The sequence below is a fragment of the Oryctolagus cuniculus genome, chromosome 1, assembly GCF_964237555.1.
Source record: "Oryctolagus cuniculus chromosome 1, mOryCun1.1, whole genome shotgun sequence".
Classification (NCBI taxonomy): domain Eukaryota; kingdom Metazoa; phylum Chordata; class Mammalia; order Lagomorpha; family Leporidae; genus Oryctolagus; species Oryctolagus cuniculus.
Window position 1 is genome coordinate 85,951,414 of NC_091432.1, and position 19,356 is coordinate 85,970,769.

The 19,356-nt window shown below is 42.9% G+C and overlaps 1 protein-coding gene across 29 annotated transcripts in view; it reads left to right on the forward strand.

Annotated features, from left to right (window-relative positions):
- The window catches only part of AMOTL1 (angiomotin like 1), a 185,867-nt gene that overhangs the window by 12,608 nt on the left and 153,903 nt on the right, over positions 1-19,356 (forward strand). For 12 of the 29 annotated variants that reach the window (XM_051820632.2, XM_051820698.2, XM_070076967.1 and 9 more), the window contains one exon: positions 12,517-12,651. The exons of 4 other annotated variants lie outside the window; for them this stretch is intronic. In XM_051820632.2, the coding sequence (XP_051676592.1) occupies positions 12,567-12,651 (85 nt within the window). In that variant the 5' untranslated portion in view covers positions 12,517-12,566. Of the gene's footprint in view, positions 1-4,682; positions 4,968-5,763; positions 5,948-12,516; positions 12,652-19,356 lie in introns of those variants that run through there. 13 more of the 29 variants (XM_051820643.2, XM_070076937.1, XM_051820654.2 and 10 more) reach the window with 2 other exon arrangements.

Genomic DNA, 19,356 nt, shown 5'->3' on the forward strand with positions numbered 1-19,356 from the left:
GGGGTCTTTAAGAAAACCCATAGAAGGGCCAGTGTTGGGGCACAGTGAGTTAAGCTGCCACTTGTGATGCCACCATTCTATATCAGAGTGCCAGGTTGAAGACTCGGCTACACCACTTTTGATCCAAATACCTGCTAATGTACTTGGGAATTCAGTGAATGATGACCCAAATAATCAGGCCCCTGAAACCAGTGTAGGAGACCAGGATGGAGTTCCAGGCTCCTGGGTTCAGCCTGGCCCAGCCCTGGCTGTTTTGGTTATTTAGGGAGTGAACCAGCAGGTAGAAGACCTCTCTCGGTCCCTCCCTCTGTTGCTCTGCTTTTCAAATAAATATTTTTTTCAAATTCATGAAAAATACATATTATGAAAAAATATGAATGTATTGAAAATTTTTACAGCAAATTCTAATTTTCCACAAAATTTTTAAAGTCCTCTCATGTATGTTAAGGGAAAGAAGTCAGTAAGACAAAGAGATATACACATTCCCAAGTTTATTACAGCATTATTCACAATATTAGTAGAAGAAAAAGTCAAATGAGTTTGTGTATGATCTTTAGAGAATTCATGGGAATGCATATTATGAAAAAACTACAAATGGATTTCCACTTTTTTGTGACAAATAAACTAACCTATTAATTTACCTTTCCACCATTTTTTTAAAGCACTCATGTATGTACAATTGCACATACATAGACAGTTTTTGGAAAGACACACAAAAAATTCTAACAGCTACCACCAGGGAGTAGGATTGATGCAGAAACTTTTGATGTGTGAATCCTTTTACTATAGAGCATTCTTCACGAATTATGTGTTATTTTTTAAGGATTTATTTGTTTGGAAGGCAGAATAACAGAGAAGGAGAGAGAGAGAGAGAGAGAGAGAGAGAGAGAGAGAGAGAGAGAGATCTTCCATCCACTGATTGATTCTCCAAATGGCTACAACAGGCTGAAGCCAGGAACTCCATCTTCTTCCCCAACATGGGTGCCAGGGGCCAAAGCACTACAGCCATCACCCACTGCCTTCCCAGGCACATTTTGCAAGAAGCTGGATCAGAAGCAGAGTAGCCAGGACTCAGGCTGGCCCTCTGATATGGGATGCCCTGTTGCAAGCTGTACCCAACCTGCTGTACCACATTGCTGATTCTTTATGTATTCCTTAACAAGTGAATATGCATTAATTTTATAATGAAAAATAGCATGTGGTTTTCTCTAAAGCTTCAAGCCTGTGTAAAAGCATACCCTGTACATCAGTGTTTCTCAATTGTGGCTCCACATTGGAATTACGTGGGGAGATTTTAAGAGTATGGATGCCAGGGATCTGCCCCAGAGATTCTGATTTCATGGTCTGGGGGAGAGCCCAGGACATCAGCATGTCTTAGAGTTCCCCTGGTGGTTCTGATGTGCAGCCACAGCTGAAAGCCATGGCTGTGGATGATGTGAGGCTTGAAGGGGTCCCCAGAAGGCCCCAGCAGTGATATATTTTCAGAATATAATTGCTTAGGGATGTGATCCAAAACAATCCATCACTCCCCTGTCAGGCTAAGAGTCGGTGTGAGAGTGAGTACAAACAAGTCCAAAGGGAGACATGGAAAAGAACCTTGCTCACGTTTGTGTAAAACTATCCACTTCTGTGGTAGGCCTTTTAATTGAAAGGTGGACTTACTGAGGCTCCTGCAGCACACAAGGGATTCCTATGAGCTAGTCAGGATCATGAGAAATACAGGCATCTCACAGGAAACCAGGAACAGTCAGAGAGCTCCCCCTCAGGAGCCTGGCCTGTGATTGGTACTAGAAGATTCCAATAGAGCTCTGGCAACCAAAGCTATTTTGAGACCTTCCCATAGGAGGCTTTCAAATTCCTTTCATCTGGAAATGAAATGGCTTTTGGAAGCCTGATCTGGAAAACAGACTGAGGAGAAACTATTCTGACCCACTCACCTCCCCCACCTAAAACCCCTGCTGGAGAAATCTAAGGAGTGGATGGAAAGCCAGTATCTGTAGCTCTCCCTCTCTGCTTTCTTTTGTGTGTGTCTTCTCCCCTTGCTGCCTAGTTCTGCCTCAATATTCCTGACAAAGGACCTGACTGGCCCAGGCAGTTCACAATGGTCTGTCCCTGACTGAAGGAGATTACCCATACACAGGACTACACAGATGGATGGAACAGTTCATGGGGTCATGTGCCTACCGTGGTCACCCAGGCCATGAGGGATGGAAGGCGGAAATGGTGCATAAACCTGACTTGGGACTGAAAGGAGAGGGTGTGGGTAAGGCAGTTTATCTTAAAATGGAAGAGTGGATAGAACATGTGTCACCATTAACCTGTACAGACCAAGCACTAAAATGGCTCACAGTGAATTTTTAACTGGAGGGTGAGTTTCAACGGGGCCATGACACTCCCTAAATTCAGGTAGAGATAAGAAGAAAGTTTTCTGGAATATGTAGAAGTCTCTGTTCCCTGAACATATCCAAAGATATTTTCTGACTCTAAGAATACAGATTTTTAAAAAATCTTAACAACTTAGGAGTTCAGAAGAATGAACTTGGCATTGAATCTGTGCCACATGTAGCCACAGAGCGCTTGAAATGTGGCTTGTCTAAATTGCTGGATGCTACAAGTGAAAGTGCACATTGAATTTCAAAACATTGATATGAAAAAAAAAATGCAGCACCTGCATTAACCATTTTTACATAGATTACATGTTGATATAGTATTTTGAGTAAATTTAATGAAATATATGATTAAAATCAGCTTCACTTGTAATTTTTTAAAAAATAGTTATTTGAAAGTCGGAGTTACAGAGAAAGGGGTGAGAAAGAGAAAAAGAGAGAGAGAGAGAGATATTTCGTTAGTTGGTTCACTCCCCAAATGGTTGCAGTAGCCAGGGCTTGGCCAGGCTGAAGCCAGGAGACAGATTCTTCCAGGCCTTCCATGTGTGTAGTGGAACAGCTGGGACTCCAACTGGTAACCATATGGGATGCCAGTGCTGCAGATGGCAGCTTAACTCACTGTGCCACAGCGTCAGCCCCAATACTTTTTTTTAAACATATGTTGTTAAGGACTAAATGTTTGTGTCTCCCCAAATTCATACATTGAAGTCCTGCCTTTCAAGACCCTGGTATTTGATGGTGAGACCTCTAGGAAGTAATCAGATTCAGTGAGGTCATGATGTGGCTGATGTCCTGATAAGATGAAGAGAGAACATAGTTCTTACTCTACCACCGTGTAAAGACACGAGGAGAAGGTAACTGTCAGTACTCCATGAAAAGAGCCCCACTGGGGAATAGAATTGGCTGGCACCTTGATCTAGGATTTCCCAACCTCTAGAATTGTGAGAAATAAATATCTGTTTTTTAAGCTACCCAGTCTATGGTGTGGTTATAGTAATCTGAGCCTGCTAAGACACGTGATATTAGAAAATTTTAAATTATATATGTGGTTCACATTATCTTTCTGGGGATAATACTGCACTGGATGGTGACTATGATGTTTTTCCCTGCTCAGGTATTGCTGTAAAGATCTGTGTATGCACAGCAATCGTATTCTGTGGGAGTGCACATTACTTCCTATTCCTGGTTCATAATCAGAGCTCTGAAATTCATCTTATTCTGGATCTTTGTCTCTTTGCCTCATGGACTTCAGCCCAGTTCCTTTAGTCAGATAGCACCACTTAGCCCTCTTCTGTGGTTTCCCAGCATCCACATCTAGTCGGTATTGTTTATGGCTGTATCTCAGCAAGTCCTTAAAGGACCTTCCTCTGTTTCTTCACTTCTGCCAGTCTCTCCTGATTAGTTTTCTCTCTCCCTTTTAGAACTGGAACACAGCAATGGCTTCACTTTTGCCCTCTTACCTACTTTGTACACATGTCTTTTCCAGGAGAAACGTGCTCCAGGTGGAAACTCTTCCTTTGATATAAATGACTGCTTCTTAAAACCTCCCCATAGTTCATTCTGTTTCCACATAGATTGAAGTTTGCAGATGTGACTAAGTCACTTCCAGAAGTTCATCTGCTTTAAGTATTAATGATGATGATTATAAAAACCATGAATGTTGTCATTTATTGAGTTTTTATTACTGAAATGAACTCTACTAAGCATATTAAAGACATTTCTCATTTAATCCCTGCAACAACCCAACAAAGCATGTACTATGATTCCCTATTACAGATGAGAAAAACTAGGCTCAGTGATGTTATATACCTTGCTCATTAATCACTACTAGTGAGTGCTAGATCTGGGATTAAAGTCTTATTCTTGCCCATTATGGTTTTGCTGCCTTCAAGAGGCTATGTCATCCCATAAGTTGGGCAACCAGTTTGGAATCCAATGTTGTATAGCAAGTGAAGTCTGTCATTAACTTTGCTGTAATGGTGACAGTCTTATGTGTTGGGTACTGCTTTAACAGTTCTCTACTTGCCATCTGATTTTCACCAAACCACTTTAAAGATTTACAGTGCCCTATTTCACACACTAGAAAAACTGAGCTCTAGGGAGATGAAATCGTGTTCCAGGGTCACTACATTAAAAAAGATACCAAAGCAGATGAGAATCCGGTTCTCTTGAAATATTTATTTCCCTTTTCCTTTGTCCATCCATATATAGCTGGGCATACACTGCCTGAATGGTAGATTTGGCTGACAACTCTTGTCTGGGGTACTGATTTAACCCTGTATTGTGTGAGTTTGCAGATCTAGACTCACTTGTCTTCATCCGATAAGCATTACCTGAGCTCAAGCCTGGCCAGACCTTGTGCTATCAATGGGAATGAAAAGGTGGATAAGATGTGGCTTTGTCTTGAGATGCCTTCCAAGGGGGAGACAAACATTCTGTAAAGAGAGTATTATCCTCCAGTGGAAGTGAATTGTCTGGATGGAATAGAAAGCATTCTGAGGGGCATGAAGAGGAAGGAAGGAAGTCTGCTTGGGAAGATCGCATGTTTCTGATTTTGGTCTCAATGGACTGACTTTAGAGGTGAGAATCCTGTCACTGAGAATTCTGATATGGACCTCATAATTTTTAACTTCATTAGGTTTCTTAAAAATGTGCTTGTTCCACAGTTCCTTAGAGAGTAGCAGCTTAAATTATTTATTAGAATACTTAAAATATTAACATCAATAAATTCTACAGTAGCTTCATAAATACTCTGCCTAGTTGAATAAGCCAATTTGAAATAATGATTTTGAAGTCACTCAAAGTTTCCAGTTCTACAGAGCTGGTGAGGATTCCTGGAAACAAAAAAGAAGCCCAGGATAACAATCTCAACTCTCTCAACATCAGCCATTTCAATCAGAGAAGGACTCTATTCTAGCAAATTGTACTCTTCTATTCACACAAAGAAGTGTCTTTTTTCTCATAGTGGGTATGTAAAGTGTTCTTTCTTCCAAACAAGTTTTTGGATTCTTGGAAGTGCCACTGAGTTTTTTCATTTGAATATTAAGAGCCCAAGTGTATACTGTAATATGTTTGGACTATTTGGAACAAGAAGGAGAAGAGCCTCCCAAACTAAAAAATTGAAATGAATCAGAGCCAAACTCTTGAAAGAAGCCCAGGAGGAGACTTCCCTCCAGTTACTATGGTCCACAAGGTCACCTACGATTGTGTTTTTTTTTTGGGTAGCTGGAATCCGGCTACACTCGCACCTGGATAATGGTGATCTTAGCAAGGTATCTCTGGTTGAGAAGATCACAAGATAATGTCTTGTGGTTCACTGAGTTGTTTGGTTTGTCTTCCGGGTGTGACCAGATAAACTTCTACCCTCTACTTGTAGCCGAGGTGGAATGTTCCTTCTGGTTTCTGACTCACTGAAGAAGATAGAGGAGCAAGGCTTGGAGAGCATCAGAACTGAGGTCCAATCCACTTCTCCGTGGAAGAGTATCTGCCTCATGTAGCTTTGAAGGACACACCAAAGAGGAGAGAGTCCTGGAACAGCTCCATGGCACTGAAGATTGTTGGTGAATATTGATATTTTGTTGGGAATCTAAGTGAATTGCTTGACAAAGGTATTCACAGATGTAATGGGCTACCTGGGAAGGAAGTAAGCTCCTTCTCACTGGTGGCATTTAAGTACAGGTGGGAAAAGCAAACACTGGGGAGTCATGCATACCATAAGAGTTGAACTGATAAGAACTCCCGAATGGGAGACCCAGAAGAAGCACCTGGCTTCTGGCTTTGGATTGGGGCAGCTCCGGCCATTGTGGCCAATTGGGGAGTGAACCATCGGATAGAAGACTCTCTCTCTCTCTCTCTCTCTCTCTCTGCCTCTCCTCTCTCTGTGTAACTCTGACTTGCAAATGAATAAATAAATAAGAAATTCTTGTTCTAAACACCACTAGGCATTCATTCCTACGTTCATTCATTTACTGGTCTCTATGTTGAATACTTAACCTTTGTAGCAACCACCATGCAAATGCTAGGAATACAAATATACATAGGGTAGAATCTCTGCTCTCAAGTACTTAAACTAGAACAGAACTCCACAGGCATTACCAGAAAATGCATTGTTACATTGTGTAACAAGGGAGGCATGGGCAGCCTAAGGTGCCTCTGGGGACATATAATCAAGTCTAAGAAGAGATGTGAAGAGTAAGTTGTAGTTATCAAGGTGAAGAGGGGCAGAAAAAACAGCCTCCCTAAAGCTCTAGGGATGGCTGAATATACAAAACAAAAACAAAAACAGGGAAGCCCACTTAGAGATTGCAAATATCATATAAGAGTTGGGCCTTGTATGTCATGTTAAGTAGTCCAGACTTTATCTTAGGACTAGTGAATCAATGGAGTGTTTTAACCAGGGAATGGCATGATCAGATTTGTGATTTAAAAAATACCATTACAACTAAAGTGCAGGAAATGAATTGGGGCAAAGACCAGGTACCTACTGAAGTTGGTGCAGTATCTCGATGAGAAACAACGGTGGCTCAACCAAGCCTGAGGCAATGGAAACAGAAGCAAATGGACTCTTGAGGCATTTGAAAGTTGGAATGAAACAAAACCTGGTGATTGAGTGAATGTGAAATGTAATCAATTAATCAAGGATTCTAGATTTCTGGATGGCTTGCTCTAGAGGCAGACCCGCAAGAGAGGAAGATGTGTTCATTTCAGGAGAGTGTTGGTTGTGGAGGAGTCAGAGTTAAGTCCTCTTATGTCCAAAGATCCATTATGCTGGCTCACACCACTCTATCAGGGTACACAGGTACCGTTTGGGAGCTTAATGTGATCTAGTACCTGCTTAGTGTCCTCACTCACACTGGTCATTATCAATTATTCATCCATTCAATCAATTGTGTATTCACAATATCCTAATATTCCATAGACTTCAGTGTCCATCTATGCAGATAGCCTACTTCTAAAAAAGTGATTCTCAAAAATCAGAATTATAATTCTAAATTTTTGATAGTTTTTCACTCTAAGCCAGTCCCAAAGGGACAAATATCATATGTTCTCCCTGATTGGTGACAATTAACTGAGTACCTAAAAGGAAACCTGCAGAAGTGAAATGGACACTATGAGAAACAATGACTTGATCACCCTGACTGTCGAGGAACAACTTATATTTTATTCCTTTTAGTATTTTTTTTTTGTTCTACTTAATACCATTGGTTGAACTCTTTAACACACAATTATTCTTAGGTGTTTAAATTTAACTGAAAAGTGATCCCTGTTAAATTTAAGAGTGGGAATAAGAGAGGGAGGAGATGTACAGTTTGGCACATGCTCAATTGGACCTACCCCTAATCGTAGAGCTAGAAATTTGCCAGGGGTTTCCAAATAAATCCCATCAAGGTGGCATGTACCAATGCCATTTTACTAGTCAAAGTGATCAGTTTCAGTTCATAATTGATCATAATGATAGAACTAAAAGTCAAAGGGATCACATAAACAAGACTAGTGTCTGCTAATAATAACTGATAGAATTAAAAAGGAGAGAACAATCCAACATGGGAAGCGGGATACACAGCAGACTCATAGAATGGCAGATGCCCTAAACAGCGCTCTGGCCTCAGAATCAGCCCTTAAGGCATTCAGATCCGGCTAAAAAGTCCATGAGAATTTTTTCAGGCATGGAAAGCCAAGACACTGTGGCAAAAAAAAAAAAAAATAATAATAATAATAATAATTTACTTAAATGAAAGACCTCTGTGAGATCCCAGCAGAAAGAATGGGCCATCAAAGAAGAAGGTACCTTTCTCTGAAGGGAGGAGAGAACTTCCACTTTTTTTTTTTTTTAATTTAATGAATGCATTTTTACACACAACATATAGAGAACTTTCACTTTGATTATGGCCTTGTCTAAATAGGTTCAGAGTTTGTGAACTCAAGAGGCTTCCATAGCCTTGGCAGCTCATGACAAGAGCCTCGGGTGATTACTGACATCATAAATAAGAGTGTCAATTATTAAATCAACAACGGGAGTCACTGTATACTTGCTACCCATGTAGGATCTTTGTCCTTAATGTGTGGTACTATGCAAATTAACAGTAAAACTACTACTCAAACAGTACTTTATACTTTATGTGTCTGTGTGGGTGCAATCTGTTGAAATCTTTACTTAGTATATACCAAGTTGATGTTCTTTAGATAAAGATAATTGAATATGAATCTTGATGAAGAATAGGATGGGAAAGAGAGTGGGAGATGGGATACTTGCAGGTGAGAGGGAGGTTATGGGAGGAAAAACTGCTATAATCCAAAAGTTGTATTTTTGAAATTTATATTTTTCAAATAAAAGTTTAAAAAAAGTTTTTCACTCTGCTTCAACTTATCATGCCTATTATTGTTCGAATTGTCACATACTGCATTGGAGGAAAGTATTTGCTCAGTTCCTATTTCTGTAGTTGTATTATCCTTTTCATTAAATTCCCATGACATTTTAGTTTCTTCTTCATGGACTTAGTCTTTGATAGAGTTTTGAAAACCCTGAATAAGTTGTTGTGTATGGCCAGAGGCCTGGAAACTATCTCCTAAGCTCCTGAGTTTCATGAACAGCATTGGGCCTTCTTGTGACTCAAGGGATGGTGTAGGAGTTTCAATAACAGATGTGCTTGTGTTTGATGTAATTTCATTTCACATTTGGTACTTGGTTTTTTTAAGCTGAGGTGTAAAATTCAAGCATCAGAGAAAACAGCAGGGTTCTCAGTTGAAGCTAATAAAACACTCAACATGAACCTATGTAGTTCAGATTAATAAAATAAGATGGATGTTGTGAGTCTAACTCCACATATCCAGAAGATATCATCTTGCAAAATCTCTTTCCTAGGTTCCAAGGGCTGACTCAGCCATTGGGTCAAGAGGGGGGAACCTACTTTCAAAGCCACTTGCTGGTTAATCAGTAAAACCTATTTTTGTCACACAAGGCTAACAATTTCTCAAGGATACTGCAAGAATTAATGAAGTGATTTTAAATCACCAGTCCGTTGTAAATAAATTTTTGCTTTTTAGGGATGTAGCAATATTGTGATTATGTTATTTCATATAATCACTGAAGATAAAAAATGTTGGATATTCAGTTCAGTTGATTAAATGATGACACCGGTGTGATCATGACTCAGGATTGAATTTATAACCCAGATCTTAGTTTTACAGAGGACTTGCTTTTTCCTTCCCCAGTGGTAGAATATACATCTATCCCAAAATCAGTCACACCCCAAATGCCAAGTCTGAGGTGTCCATTAGCTAGTGGAGATAGAATGCAGTTTCTTCATTCTACTGACGGGTGGATGGGGAACCTTTGTATCTAAAAGCAATAGATGATAGGCTGCACATATGGGAAATGTGAACAGGTCTTTGACATCATCCAGTAATTCTTTCATATTAAGCCTGAAGAAAGTAAGCGGTTTTGGGGTCAGTGATGTGGTGCAGTGAGTTAAGCTGCTGCTTGCAATGCTGGTATCCTATATCACATTGAGTAGTTCCAACAACTCCACTTCTCTTGATCCAGCTTCCTGCCAATGCACCTGGGAAGGCAGGACAAAATGGTCCAAGTATTGGGGCCGCTGTCACCCATGTGGGAGAGCAGGATGGATTTCTTGGCTCCTGGGTTTTGCCAGGCCCAGCCCCAGCCATTGATGCCATCCTGCAGTTCATTCCCCAAATGCTTGCAACAGCCAGGTTGGGCCAGGGCAAAGCCAGGAGCCCAGAACTCAGTCTGAGTTTCCTACATGGTTGGCAGGGATCCAAACATGTAGGGCATCACCTGATGCCATCCAGAAGCTGGAATTGGAAACAGAGCCAGGACTGGAACCAAAGCACTTTAATTTAACTTTGGCGTACCAAGTGGCATTTATGTGAAAGGCAGAGTGACAGAGAGAGACAGAGAGAGAGAGAGAGAGATGTTTTATCTAATGGTTTACTCTTCAAGTGGCCACAACAGTCAGGGCTGGTTTAGGCTAAACCTAGCTGCCTAGAACTCGTTCACAGTCTCCCAGGGGGGCCATCTTTTTCTGCTTTCCCAGGCAACTTAGCAGAAAGCTGGATAGGAAAAAGAGTAGCCAGGACTCAAAATGGTACTCCCATAAGGGATGACACAGCATCGCAAACAGCATCTTAACTAGCTGTGCCACAATGCTGTCTCCCCACCCTCCACTCCATAAACCTGTACCTGGATTTAAGTCCAGTGTTCTCCTTATTGTATTGTGCTGTATTTACTCTGGTTTAGAATTTCTACACTTTTTGGGTGCTTGGATTGAATACAAATCCCTAGTGAGCCAGTACTCTATAAAGTGCACTGCAATCTTTGATATGTCTTAGTATTTTATTAGAGATGGTTGTTTGGTCCAACTCCCATGAGCACCACACTTTTCTAGGCAGATAGCCATAGAACAGCAAGTCAATCTGTCATGTGTGTAGTCCAACAGGCCAGACAGGAACCTGCAGAGGCCCCTTTGAACAGCATCCTAGAGACCAAATCAATCCAGCTGGTCTGATTACAGCAAACAATAACTGATGCCCATGCCAATTAGGCTGATGGTTCTTCTGCCATGGTGGCTGTGCCACTTGCTGCATTCCTAGATGTAGTGTATCAGCCACGCTCAGTTGTTTGGCCTCTTTAGTTTGAGGACCTGCTAAATGCAGAGCATTATGAAGATCTCTTTGTTATATGGGCAAACATTTAGCTGTGAGTTGTAGTTTTCCCAGATACAGTTTATATATAACACAGGGATTCCTTACATTGGCCTTCTCAGAGGCAGTCGTTGGGGAGAGATGACCTTTTTGTGAAAATTAGGAGCCCTCATGACATATGCTTTTTTTTTTTTTTTTTTGACAGGCAGGGTTAGACAGTGAGAGAGAGAGAGAGAGACAGAGAGAAAGGTCTTTCCTTCCGTTGGTTCACCCCCAAAATGGCTGCTGCGGCCAGCGCGCTGCACCAATCCAAAGCCAGGAGCCAGGTGCTTCCTCCCGGTCTCCCACACAGGTGCAGGGCCCAAGGACCTGGGCCATCCTTCACTACCTTCCTGGGCCACAGCAGAGAGCTGGACTGGAAGAGGAGCAACCAGGACAGAATCTGGCGCCCCAACTGGGACTAGAACCTGGGGTGCCAGCGCCGCAGGCAGAGGATTAGCCTAGTGAGTCACGGCACCAGCGATATATGCTTTTCTAAGCACAGATTGCAAGAATTCTTTTAAAATTGATCCCTGTGGTCCCTCTTGGCTCTGAGATTTCCTATTAAAATAGTATTTATTGGATATTTTTTAGATTATAAAAGCAATACACATTCATTGTAGAAATTACAGAAAATTGCAAAGAAACTAAAAAGTAGTGATAATTCCAACACAATATTATCTAATTTCAATTTTGTAGTTCAAAATTTTGCAGTCATTTAAAAAAAGATTTATTTATATTTGAAAGGCAGAGTTACAGAGCAGGGAGGGAGGAGAGGGAGAGGGGAGAAGGGGGGGGTATCGTCCATCCATTGGTTCACACTTCAAATGGCTGCAACTGTTGGGGCTGTACTAGACTGAAGCCAGGAGCCTAGAACTCCATCCAGGTCTCCCACATGTATGCAGAGGCCTAAGGACTTATGCCATCTTCCACTGCTTTCCTAGGTAGATTAGCAGGGAGCTGAATCAGAAGTGGAGCAGCTGGAACTTGAACTGGCACCCATATGGGATGCCATCATCACAGGCAGATGCCCAACTTATTGGGCCATAATGCAACCCCAAAATTTTACCATCCATTGGCACATGTAAGAGTATATATACCTCTTTTCTTTTTAAACAGAATTGAGTGCCCCTGTATCCTGTCCTGAAATTTCAGGGCTCTGTACAAGATACAGAACTGAGCAATATCTTCCTTGCCTAGAGCCTGGCACATGACAGTTCTTCCAGAAGCATTTGTTAACTGAATGGAGGGAGAAGCCTGTTTGTGAGCATCACACTCAGGCTATGCTGAAATCTTGACAACAAAATTTGCATGCCAAAGGAGGATAATGAACCAGAAAGCTTTTTCTCTGCCAGAAAGCTTGCTTTCCCCAAGAGAGCATCAACAGTAACCCCTCTCCCTTGTTTGTGCTCGTTATATATTTCAGGAGATTCTATTTGATCTGAGAGCTGCACATATAAAGGGCTTGCTGGAAGCATGGACCTCAGTGAGAAATGGCCTTTGGAGGAAGGAAGCTGGTTGTCCCATGCTGGAATTCATCATTTTCCCAACACCAGAGGGGGTACGGCTTCTTTGATGTCCCTGATACATGTGGCACTCTTCAGCTCCTGCACCTCATTAAGTCAGCCCAGCTGTTTTCAGTACCTGCCCAGTGTGGTTATCTTTTCAAAAGCAACCAGCTGGATGGGAGAGGACATAGACTTTGAAGTCGATAGACCTGGGTTCAGATCCTAAATTTACGACTTATAAGTTATGCAGTCTTGAGAAAATCTATCACTTCCTGGCCTCTGACATGAGAATCAGAAAGCCTACTTCACAGGGTCCTCTTAATAAGGACCATCAGTATCACAAGCTGCCGTTTACGGAGCCTGTGCCCTAGCCATGTGGAAAGTTGGTAAAATATCTTTGAGCACCCAACACTGTGTTCCTGTCTTGCTCATGTCCTCTCCTCTCCAGGTGAGGATAAAGCCATTAGTATGAACAAGGTAGGTCAGCTCCCTTTTCCCCTTTTTTTCTTTGTCTAGTCATCTAATGAATGTGATTCAGCATTACATGATAAGGATGCTACTACTTTCCTGTATGCTCCTACACTGGAACATACAAATAGGAACCCATAACCTGACAGAGCTGTGCTCCTTTATCCGATCTAAGTCTCTACCCCCTTCCCCAAAATCTGATAGAGTTACTTTGGTGGTCAGAGCCTTCTGAGGATGGGGATATCAACCACTGCTGAGGTTAATGCACTCTAACATTCTGTATTTTGAAATTATTTATTTATTTAACCATTTGATTTGAAAGACAGAGAGTCAAAGAGTGAGACACACAGAGAGGACCCATTCACTAGCCTGCTTCCCAAATGCTCACAAGAGTCAGGGCTGGAGCAGTCCAAAGCAGCAGCCTGAAACTCAATCCACGTCTGCCACATGGGCTTGTAGGACCACAGGGACCCAACTACTTGAGCCATCACCCACTGGCTCTCAGGGTGCAACCAGCTGGAAGCTGGAGTGGTGAGCAGAGCTAGGGCTCATACCCAAGCACTATGGTGTGGGATGCAGATGTCACAAATGTTGGCTTTACCACTGAATTAAGGATATGCCTCTCATTTATTGGCTGTTTTTTCATTCAACAAATACTATTGAACATCTATATTTTGCCAAGTGCTGGGAATACAAGAGATGGAACAAGATGGGCATAGAGATTCCCAGACTACATTCTCCAGCATGGATCCTCTCTAAAATAAGATAACATAGAGAAAACAAATACTTAGAGAGTTTCTACATTGCAACAGAGTATATTTTCCAAATAAGAATATCAAACTCAGTGGGAGAATCTCCAAAGAGAAGATTGGGCTCTCTGAAGGAAATCTGAATGCAATTCCACCCATAGCTGTTTGTTCCTGTGGGTCACACTGTCACTCTAGCTGCCTTTTAGAAGATCTTAAATCAATTCCTCCACACAGCCCTAGGAATAAAGGTGAACCCTAGCTCAACACACAACCCTTCCTGGCCCAACCTCTGCCTGCCTATCTGGACTCATTTGCCATTACCAGTCACTAAGAACAACAGCCTTCTTCCTCATTGTATCAACCTCCCTCAAACAAATCATGCTTTCACTGGGCCGGCGTCATGGTTAACTTGGTTAATCCTCCGCCTGAGGCGCTGGCATCCCATAAGGGTGCCAGTTTTAGTCCTGGTTGCTCCTCTTCCAGTCCAGCTCTCTGCTGTGGCCCGGAAGGGCAGTGGAGGATGGCCCAAGTGCCTGAGCCCCTGCACCCACATGGGAGACCAGGAGGAAGCACCTGGCTCCTGGCTTCGGATCAGTGCAGCGCCGGCTGTAGCGGCCATTTAGGGGATGAACCAACGAAGGAAGACCTTTCTCTCTCTCTCTCTCTCTCTCTCTCTCACTGTCTATAACTCTACCTGTCCAAAAAAAAAAAAAAAAAAATCATGCTTTCACACACTCAAGGGACCTGCTGTTACCAGCGGCCTGCTATTCAGCCAGTTCCTATTCATCTTTTTTAATTGTTAGATCATGTGTTTTATAATTTTTCAATATTTTAAAAGATTTACTCATTTATTTGAGAGGTAGAATTACAGACAGAGAGAGGGAGAGACAGAGGCCTTCCAACTGCTGGTTCACCCCCCAAATGGCTGCAATGGCTGTACCTGAGCCAATTCAAAGCCAGGAGCCAGGAGCTTCTTCTGGGTCTCCCACACAGTTTCTGGGGCCCAAGCACTTGGGCCATCCCCTACTGCTTTCCCCGGCCATAGCAGCGATCTGGATCAGAAGAGGAGCAGCTGGGACACTAACTGGCACCCATAATGAATGACAGCACCACAGGTGGAGGCTTAGCCTATTACGCCACAGCACTGGCCCTCCCTGCTCATCTTTGAAGTACAACTTAAGTCACCTGTTTTGGGACATCTATTCTTGTCATCACCACTTACCCACTGCCATCCTGGTCTGAAGGAGAGCCCCACCTCAGTGCTGTCACAATAAGAGACTCCTGAACTAAACATGTATCACTCTGTATCAGGATGGCCTAAATGCTAAACAGCCAGGGAGCTTCTAGAGGCAGATACCTTGTTTTATTCAACTTTGCATTACTTTCACAGTACCATGGCAAACACCTGATGCATGTTTGGTTGGTTGGCTGGATAGGTGAATGATGGGTAGGGCTAAGTTTTCTGTGTTTTCTTTGCGTTCATTGAGAGCCATTTTGCATGTGTCAACATACCTAGTTGCACAACTGCTTCTGACACCACCACAACACTTCACCATGTTTTTGGCACACCCATAACATTTCATTTAGTGTACCAGGCTTCTTTGCTAAAGCCTGAAGACTGGGAAGAGAAAGAAAGTCAGTTCATTTTGCCCTCTGGGGTTCGTATTACCTAGGCAATGGAATCATCCATCATAAAATTTTAGAACTGAGACCACTGTGACAAAGGAGTGGCTAGCTGTCTATGGTAGCCAACTCCAAGAATCACCACACCCCTCTGTGAGTTCACTAGGTCATACAGCTACAATCCTCAGGGCAAGCAAGGCTGACCAGCAGGAGAGGGAGCCAGATCTGTGTCCAGTTATGCCCATGGGGGAGGTGCTGATCTTGTGTAGGTGAAGGATGTCTGGGGCTGAGGGAGAAGCTCAGTTCTGGTGAGCAACAGTTACCATGATTGCTGGCCCCAGTTCCGACTATCAGTCTGCAGGGATGCAGGTGTCCAGGACAAGGTAGGGCAGTATTGTGATAGTTGCATAGTGTAGCATAGTGACAAGGAGGCAATGTTTCTGAATAGGAAAATCCTTGTGGGCAACTGGTATTAGCAATTCAGAAAAGATACAAGTCCTAAGAAGACTGAGTGTGGGATCCAAAATGGGAAGACTTGACGTGGGATGAGGAAACTCACACTCAGAAACAAAGTGTGCTAACCCCATTGTCCTAGAGCCAGGTCAGAATCAGATGAATTACAAAAAAAAAAAAAATTAATTTAGTAGGTACAGGCATTACACCAAGCCTTTTTTTATGTAGATATAAACTATCTCAAGCAAAATTCTCACAACAAAGGTGCTTTCATATTATGAAGAAGCTGACCCCAAAGAGGCTGGAAAAGCTTGTTCAAGGTCATTCAGCTCAAACAACAGAGTTGGAGTTTGAACCTAGATCTACCCTGCTCCAGTCCTCGGTCCTCAATTCACTCTCCAACACTCCCTGCTCTGCATTCAGTCTGAGGCTCTGGTAGTTCAGCCACAAACCTACATTCATGATTGATTTCACAGTGAACTAGCTCTGAGCAGGACCAGAAAACAAACAGCGCAATTCCCACATGTGGGTTGTCATTCAAGACCCACCAACGGGACCCTCTACAGCTGCCTTAGCCAAAACAAGGCCTGGCCCACCTGCTTCTAAGCATCTTTCCTCCTCAACCCATTTCTCCATCCCACTCCCCACCCCTGGCTAGGACAAACTGCTCTGTATCTGAGGCCCAGCGTGGGCTAATGGGGCTTTCATTTCAAGTGATGTATCAGGGAAAGTCCTGAAAGTGTCCAGGCCTTGGGGCTTTGACCTTGGCTTCATGCTGTCCTCGGAGAATTGCATTATCTGCCAGGGAGGTTCAGTCATGCTGCTGAGTCATAGGCCTTGAGGCAGATGCACACAACATCTGCCCTGTTATCCCCAGTGCATCTCTGGGCTGAGGGTGGGGCAGCCTGCAGGAAGCCAGCTAGGGAGAACCCAGAGTGTGTGTGTGTTGGGGGGGGTGATAAGGAGTTTCTGAAGGAAAGTCCCTTTGCTACTCCTGCTTCCTACACCCCTGAAAATACCCCGAGGACAGGAGCCAGTGGATTTTTCAAACTCATTTGAAAGATCTGGAGTGCATTTTCCAAATGCAATGAAATGCACCCCTTGACACTTCCAACAGAAGGGAGACAGTGTGGGGCCAGCGCTGTTTATGATTGCTGCATTGCAAGTTTATCCGGCTGTCTCTCTGATTTGCCAGCCATCACATCATATGTGTGAGGAGTGGCTGCAGGACGAGAGGCTCTTCTCGGCAAATCCATTAAAACATTCTTCTTCCTAGGATAGACGTGCTTACTCAGCAGTTTGGGAATCCTGCTGTCACCTACGCTCCCCGGGGTGTGGCGGGAGCGGGGAGCTCAACTTGTTTAAGCTCCTCATTGCAGGAGAAGCAGAAATTCTGGGAGGCTCAACCTGGCATGTGGGCCAGGTGCATGGTGATAAGCAGCGGCGCCATACCCATAAAAGCAGGAAGGAGCAGACTTCCCTCTGGTGCCTGTCAGGGTCAGGGAGAGTTTGGTGGGAAAGGAAGAAGCTGCTTTTTCTAGTAGAGGTCTGTGTGCCAACCCCTGCTATGCACATTATTTCATTTGATTCAAATCCTCATTGAGAGCTTAGGAAGTAGTTATTCTCAGCTCCATTTCGCAGATGGGGAAACTGAGTCTTGGAAAGGCCAGCTGACTAAGTCAAACTCACATTCAAAGTCAGTTCTTTATATCCCAGAGCTCTGTTCTGTCCATTTTACTACTCTGTCAGTTTGACAGGACAACATTAGTGTGCATCTCCAGCTTTCTATCAAGTTTGATTCTTTTTGTTGAGTTCTCTTGTATACAATGTGATAAAAAGATGATTACAATGGACCCATTTTCCACAATCTCTTATTGGCATTTGTTCCAGTAAGTTTCCCAAAGGCATCATCTATTCCTTTCATTTTACAGAGAACAGCACAGCCTAGGAAGGTTTGGAGAATCAACAAGAATTAATGGCAAAGCCAGAGTGAGAGCTCAGGGACTTGTGCCTCGCCTCCAACCTCCCATGCTGTGCTGACGGCTAAGCCACTAGCTTCTCGGAAAAAACACTGTAATGTGAAAGACGAGTGGTCCCCAAGCAGTCCAAGAAGACTCTATTTGCGGCGCTGAAAGAAGCAATGCTCTTTCAGGCCTCTGTCCAGGATGCTAGGGTGGAAAATGTAATATTATGGTGGTCTGCATTTCAGCAGAAACTCACATTCATCTTTTTTTTTAATAGTTTAGTCATATATTTCAATTGCAGCAAATGTGTTTTTTTTTTTAACTGAATCTTAACACTGGGCATTTTGTCTGATTTCACTCAATAGATCCAGCAGAGTGAAAGTTGGAAGTGTATGATTTTTTCTCAGCAGGGACCTTTCCCTGTGTGTATTTTTGGAATCGTTCTTTATTCTGATTCATGTCCATGTACACCTTCTAGTAGCTTCTTGGCTCAGTCTAAGTTTATTTCCTTTGGTAGGATGTTGAGTGATGATTCTTTTTTTTTTTTTAAAGATTTTATTTATTTATTTGAGAGAGTTACAGACAGTGAGAGGGAGAGACAGAGAGAAGGGTCTTCTGTCCGTTGGTTCACTCCCCAATTGGCCGCATTGGCCGGAGCTGTGCTGATCCAAAGCCAGGAGCCAGGAGCTTCTTCTGGGTCTCTCACATGAGTGCAGGGGCCCAAGGACTTGGGCCATCTTCTACTGCTTTTCCAGGCCACAGCAGAGAGATGGAATGGAAGAGGAGCAGCTGGGACTAGAACTGGTGCAAATATGGAATGCCAGGGCCGCTGGCAGAGGATTAACCTACTTTGCCACGGCGCCGGCCCCTTGAGTGATGATTCTTTAAAACCTTCATCTCTGTACCATACTTAGTAACAGAAATCTTGCAGGAGTGGGGATGCTGGTGACTAGACAGAGCCAATTTGGTTATGTATTTCATACAGCATCTTGTTTTTTTTTGTTTCATTTTATTTATTTATTTATTTTTTATTTTTATTTTTTATCAGTAAAACTTTATTCGCTTCCATTCTTTCGCCATTAACAGAAAATTGGAGAAAGCAAAAAATGTTTTGTGTTTACAAAGATTAACGGCCTCTTTACCCAGAGATCAAAACCTCAAACGACAATGGGGAAGATCAAAGCGCCCTCCCCCGCATCCCCTGAGCTGACCCTTGTCATCCTCGACAAAGCCTTCAGTCCACTGGCCAGGGACCCTGTATTTGGCCAATTTGAGACGAGGGCCAAGAAATCAGACCAATCCATTCCCGTGATAGAAAGTGGAACAGAAGCTACACCAAGGGTCAAGTGCCTTTATTCTACAAGACACAGGAACCAGGCGGCTATTTTTTATTTATTTTTTTAACTTTTATTTAATGAATATAAATTTCCAAAATACAGCTTATGGATTACAATGGCTTCCCACCCACAACCCTCCCCTTTCCCACTCCCTCTCCCCTTCC